At 41.1% G+C, this 6,995-nt stretch overlaps 1 protein-coding gene across 1 annotated transcript; it reads right to left on the minus strand.

Annotated features, from left to right (window-relative positions):
- Nucleotides 1-513: 513 nt before the first annotated feature.
- Nucleotides 514-3,106, minus strand: LOC104444653 (CAX-interacting protein 4). Its single transcript, XM_010058384.3, is given in 4 exon segments — nucleotides 514-874; nucleotides 1,548-2,049; nucleotides 2,052-2,604; nucleotides 2,966-3,106. Coding segments are annotated over 2 exon segments (1,014 nt in total). The 5' UTR covers nucleotides 2,569-2,604; nucleotides 2,966-3,106; the 3' UTR covers nucleotides 514-874; nucleotides 1,548-1,552.
- Nucleotides 3,107-6,995: the final 3,889 nt, after the last annotated feature.

The following is a 6,995-nucleotide window of genomic DNA, read 5'->3' on the forward strand; positions in this document are numbered from 1 at the left end:
TTGGGAGGAGCATTGCTACATATATTAACACATTTACTAGAAGTGACATTAATTGGGCGCTTAAACAGGATTTACTACCTGAAATAATCACTAAAAGAGTGCCACCGTCATTTGGTTAACTAATTTAGTAGACGAGCATTAATTTCCCTAACATCATCGTCTTCCACAGGATTATCTGCAGATAAATTGCATCTTTCAATGCTTATATATACAACCCAAACATTGATTAAGCTAATGACAAATACCAACAACAGTAGTTGATACCATGAAGAGGAAAATATGTCAAAGTCGCTAGCTCTAGGTCAAATTTCTCTTGGAGAATGGTGATATATGCCTTTGCTGATTCTACTAAGAGCACTGCTTGGAGAGGATTTTGCCTTTCAAGGACCCAGCAGAAGGAAATTTTTAGTTTTTTCAGGATCAGACAACAAGAGGAAGTACTAGCAAATCCCATTATCTAAGACAGCAGATAGTATGATGCTGAGACTCCAGCCAAGTCAACTGCAAAGGAACTTCACAAAGCTTTTCCCTTTCAATGACCACCAAATTTCTAGCTCTAGCTCCTCCAAGAAGAGGCCCAAGTCAAAGAAATCTCAAGAGCTGACATTATTCATGAACTACAGGTACCAAACATACTGTCCAACAATCCATTAGTCATGGATATGTAGATACAATAACCCTGCCATTAGCACACTGATGACAGATGTAGAGTGCAACAAATACAAAGGAGAAGCAAGAACATAAATTCACACACTTGCACACTTCTTTCTGTTCCACTTTCTCAACAATACGCACATACAGGTCACTCAATCGCCATCCTCCGCATCAGCTATAATGATTTCTGCAGAAAACACCATGTCCTCAACCTCCGAATCTGCAGGTTCAATAGATATCATCAGCATCAGAGACCCACATCAGATAACATACATCTCATGCAATTATTACACCCCAAGCTACCCATCACAAAGCAAGACTAAGTTTTGGCTTCTGTGCCAAGCCAAGTGACTTATTAACCCCAATGACCGCATTCTTCAGATTAAAAGGAGTCTCTACAGACTATCTGAGGAGTAATAGTCATCATTATATTCATTTGCCACACTGAAAATCCTTACAGCTGTACTTTACATTCAAAATGCAACAATCAAATTCATGTTAAGGAGACGAGAATCGCCACTGTAGCTTTACAAATGAACATTATGATCACCCTTTTAAAGGAATAAGACTAAACAACCCGTGCATGTTGAGAGGAAAAAACTGCTAGTCAGGCAATAAACTGCACAGACTAGCACTATATTGTTAAAGTAAGGATGGTGACAAGGAGATCTTGAACTAAAGCTTTTATAGTACAGTATCCAAAGAGACGGTGGATTTCTAAAGATGAAATAACTCTACCATGTTTCATTGGCAGAAAACACTTAGTAGCACTTTGATCACATTCTATTATAGAAAAGACATTCTACTGCATAAAAGTGTTCTTAGCATCAGATTCTCAGAATAGACAGAGGCATTATAACAATTAAACTAAATAGCCAAGTGCACGTTATTACCTGTCTTAGCTAGACTCATCCTCTTTATGACGGTGCCTTCTGCTACTCTTCCCAGATCGCTTTGCATCCCTACCAACACGCAAGTCATCTGAGCTACTCGCTCCAGAATGAGGAGATGCAGCTACCCTCCTCCGGCTCTTCGGCCTGTGCCTCCTGCCAGAATCACCTGATTCGTCAGAGTCGGAGTCATCTGAATATTTATGACTCTTCCTCCTCCTTTTCTCCTTCTTACTCTTCCTGCACCTTCGTCTATGCTCCTCCTCATCTGATGACTCATCCCTCTTCCTTCTCCTCTCCTTCCTCCTCTTCTTTCTTACTTCATCCTCATCCTCATCCTCAGAGAGACTACTTCTTCTCCTTCCACTCTTTCTCTTCTTTGACCTCCCTCTTTTCTTTCTCTCCCCAGGATCACTGTCGGTATCCTCATCTTCTGAATCATCCCTCTTCTTCTTCTTCTTTGATGAAATTTCTTTGCTAGCCTTACTGCTGACCTTTTTCCCCCGCGTTTGGCAATTAACCTCTCAATCTCCGAGTCCACATCAGAATCTGAAGACTCGCTTTCCTCCTCTTCCTCACTATCCTCCTCGCTATCTGGTTCACCCTTACCATTCAGCTTGTTAGCACTCCCCTTCAGCTTATCCAACCCAGATAAAGACGCAAGCCCAGCCTGCCCGGCCTCCAGGTCCTTTTCCGTATCATCCTTCATGCTCAGGAAGTTCCTACACTGAAACGTCAGGTGCCCGACACGGCCGCACTTCTTGCATGAGCCGCGGGCCTCATCGGCATTCGACCCGGTAATACGGGCGAGAGCCAGCAGACCCTGGAAGCTTGCATACGCGTTCTCCCCCTCAGGCTCCGCAACAGCCATCTTACTGGGCGCCGAACTCTTCGAATCATCCTTGTTGGGGGCGTAGGGATCGTACCCGATCGCGCTCTGCCATATACCATGGGTCTGAAGGGCCGCACTGCTGTGAACCCTGTTGTTCGCGGGCATGCGAACCCTCCCCGCGGTGGCCGGCATCTTTAAAGCAGATCAAGCCCTACAAAAAGAGAGAACCCAAACAGACAAAAAATCAAAACTTTATCAATACCCATCATCCAATTTCTCCCGCATCCAACCAATACACCCGAACAAACAAGAAAACGGGATTTCAAAAACAACCAAATTATACCCTAACCAAGAAACCAGCTGCAGAACATGCAAAAACCCTAACTTGGAGACAACCCGGGCGAGAGCTTTCTCGATTAAGGTCCGTTAACATCGAACGTGAAGGCGGGGGAAGAAATGCGAAGAATTCGATCGGCTTTCGCTGACACCCACATCAAGATTCTTACATCCGACCCGCCCCCGAGAAACATCGAAATTCGAAACAATCGATGATGCATCGAAACATCATCATGGGTTAGTGCGGATTTACCTGTGCGCCGACAGCTTCGGATGGATCGGGAGATGGGATCGGGAGATGACGGGCGCTAGAGAGAGAGAGAGAGAGAGAAACTCCAGGGGAGACGAAGCGAGTTTTTTTCAAATCCTTCTTCGCTCCCAGTAGTTTCTGAACCGAAAGAGAGAAGGGGGTGGGGGGGATAATCTTTCGATTTGATGCGACCGACATGTTTCGGGTCGGGTCAGGTCGGTCGGTCGGCCCAATATTGGATCCGGTTCCCGTTTTGGCCCTATGGAAAATATTTCTTGTAGGCCCACGCGGCCCTTATCTTTTGGTTTCGTTAATTTCGAGGGAAATGAATGATTGAAATGAAAAATAAAAAAATATTCGCTTGTGTGGATTGAAATAATTAATTAATGAAAAATATTTTATTACCAAAGATACTTTATGTCCACATATTTTTGTGAATGATAAAAATCTATTTCGTTTATTGATTTTTGTAGGAGACATGAGCAATTGTCTTCTTCTTTGTCGTATCTTTTTACAATAGCAATTCGACTTCTATTCTAATGCAATATATATATATATGGAAATCCTTTCAAACATTTAAATGCTGCGTGCAGAAGTTATAAGATAACTTAAAATATTTACTAATATTGAAAAATTAAGACTTTTTTCACAATTAAACTTTAGATGAAAGAAGTCGTAAGCGCAAATTAGAAATTAAGGAAAAATAATTCCCCCAAACAAGCTTTTGCTAGAATAAAAGAAGAGGAATTAACAATGTGCAATACTAACAAAATTCAAATATAAAACATTTTTTAGCAAAATGATTAAAAAAGTAAAGGGAAAATTCCAAATAATTATATGAAGTACCATCATTTTTGAAATAAAGGCTCAAAGTGAACCTTGTATCAAATAAGAGCATGAAGTGGCTATGATTAATTTAAATAAAGGCCTAAAGTAACCAAATAAGGATTTGATATCACCAATTGCCAAACAACTAAAATTTCCAATAAGTCATGGGCGTTTTTGTCCAATTACAATTTTAATTTTAAATTATTTTTTATTCTTTTATACATTTCCTTTCCAACAAGGGCTAGCAGCCATCAACAATGGCTTGACAACCCTCACTAGCTGCCCTGTCGGTAAGGGCTGGTGAGAGCTTGGCCGCCCTCACCAACCGATGGTAAGGGCTGGCTAGGGCTTGCTAGCCCTTGTCGACTGTTGGCAAGGTGACCCTAGCCTAGATCTGGCGAGGACCGACCTTGTCGATGGCTACGAGGGTGGCCTCCTAGGGGTGAGCTTGTTCCTTGCCAATAGCCGGGGAGGGTGACCCTCGCCCATGCCCTTTCCGACATCGTCAATGACTAGTTGACTTGCCACCAATGAAGAAGGAAGAAAAACTAGAAAAAGGAAAAAAAAAATGAAAAAAAGTCAAAGAAAGGTAAATGACTAAAATACCTTTCATTAGTCGAGCCCTTATTTAAAACAAACATAGTTATTTTAGACTTTTATTTGAGAAAATGATGGCACTTTAGACTCTTATTTAAACTTTATTTGAAAAAATAAAGACACTCGGGGCCATTATTTGAAATTTTTCCAAAAATAAAGGAGCTTTTGATTGATTTACCACACTTGAAGCAATGTAATGGAATGCAATGAATATAAAATGATAAAGTCAAAGAGAAAGCGATTTGATTTGGACTTTACCTATATATTTTACATTATTTTTCTCTACCATATCAGAAATTTGGGCTTATAGTATCTATAAATATTACATATCAAATTGAAACTACCAATACAACATAAAGCATAATCTCTTTTATCATATGGGCAAGCGGGCAGGGCCTCGAGGCCCCGTGCCCAAGTTCGGCACCCACTGACCAAGCCTAAATTTTTTTACCAGGCTTGTGAGACGTCCGTTCGTTGATCAGGTCCAATAAGGAGATTAGTTTCAATTTTTGGTTGAATAGAAAGACCATGCAAGGATTGGCTATATATAATGTTAATATTTTTGTATCAAAGAAAGAGGGAAAAAAGGGACATCTTCTAAACATTAATTTTTCACCTAGTATTTGTATTTGAGTCTGGAAATTAAAATTGACATCAATAAGATCTCATTATGTTATCAGTAAGTGAGATCTACCCAAATTGTCACCGTGTAGTATGATTACTTAAAGTATCTTGTTCAAAGGCTTGATCCACATAGGCCGGATCGGGTCATTACACATGAGTATTTTATTCTCATGTGTATTCGGCGAACATCTTGGAGAATTTTGGTTCTCGATGTATGAAACAAGTGGGTAGAGTGAAAATAAAAAAGTTATATTTATATGCGAAAGCACATGCATAGTGGTATTAACATCACGGATATTATTTCGGTCGTCACATGCCTTTATTTTCTCTTGTGTAGATGCAAAATATATTCTTACTAGCATTTAACCCAAACACACCACTTATTATTAATAAAATGAACATAAGAATTTATACTAGTAAGAGCACTAACGACAGTGACTCCACCAACTGAAATGCTCATAACAAATTTAACAATTCTTCTAGGCAATTCTACATAATCTTATAATTTGATTAATTTAATTAATTTAATTAATTCTTGGGTCTAATGAGAACGCCCTTGAGTACTGGCCCACTCTTCCATTGCACACCTTCATACTCAAACATGGACACCCCCATCTCTCCCTCCTAACACTCTAATGTGCTCACTTCTCCTGCTATGATCTCTATCCAATCCCCCCCTAGGCTTCTCCCTTAGGTTCTCATCGTGCTCTTGCTTCGTCCCGTCCGGCCACGGTGCCTGGAAGTTCACCGGAGACAGCTTCAACACGTCGAACTTGCCACGTGCCTCTAGCCAGCACACGTCGAGCAGCTCGGTCATTTCCAAATTTTCAGACCTTCTAATAGCGAAAGTTAGGAAGGAAACTTAAAAGAATGCTCAAATATAAGTTGTGGTTCACGAGTAACTTTTTCTGCATGGGAGACAATGAGGGTCAGTCATATCAATGCAGAGTTCTCAAATACCAGTTAATGTTTAGGTCACTTGTCTTTCGCACAGAGATGCTATCTCTCATGTGAATGTGCTCTTTTGCAGCTATGCTAGTGTTATGAGCTTGCTCTTCCAGCGTTCCCTACCTGTGCGGTCTTATAAATTACATCCTCAGTCAGCCTGTACTCACATTGACACAAGAAGTCTTGAGAATGCAGACATCATTCGAAGAACAATTCCTCTTCTCCAATCTATCTCGAGTTGGCAGCTTATTCAAAATACTAAACTGTGTTTTCATCTGTTTGAAGCAAAATGGACCAACTTATGCATGGGCACTTTAGCAGGTGAAGATCGAACTTTACCTGTGTTGGGATTAACGGATCCCAAAAAACCGGATTCGACACTAAATCGAACCCCTAAAACGAATGCGGAAGATGAAGCCCGGGAAAATCACGTATCACCGATCCTAAAGCACACCACGGATTCGAGCGTACCTTGTTAGCCACAGATTAAACACCAATGCTGAAGTGAGGAAGAGAAATTGGCACTATTCGATCCGATGACGCCAATTCACTTGAAGGGAAGACGGCGTCGCCTCTTTTTGCTTACTGTTCTTTTTGGATGAGAGAGAGAGAACGTTGGAAAGAGAGGGAGACGTACGTACGTTAATGCCAAAATGTGCGTTCTCCCTCTCTCTCCTCCCTTTTATACGACCCTCCATCCACGGGCCCTATTCCCGTGGGCCGGGCTTTTAGGCCCAACATGGGCGGACGGGCCTTAAGCCCATCTCATATAAAACCATCATCTCCCACTCGCACATGGTGGGCTGAACAGAATTCTCTTTACTTCTCTTCAACATTCATACCGGTGAATAATCCGTGCGACCAGCATACTTTGAGAGCTCGTTGCCATACATTTGTTAGGAATATATAGCAGCTCATAATGGGCATCACACTCCGAGTAGATTTAGTATGCGTACCCTAGATCAATCGATCACATTTATATCTCTCTTGATCTCTTTCAAACAATGATATATATATATATATATATATATATATA

The sequence above is a fragment of the Eucalyptus grandis genome, chromosome 5 (genome assembly GCF_016545825.1).
Source record: "Eucalyptus grandis isolate ANBG69807.140 chromosome 5, ASM1654582v1, whole genome shotgun sequence".
In the NCBI taxonomy this organism is placed as follows: domain Eukaryota; kingdom Viridiplantae; phylum Streptophyta; class Magnoliopsida; order Myrtales; family Myrtaceae; genus Eucalyptus; species Eucalyptus grandis.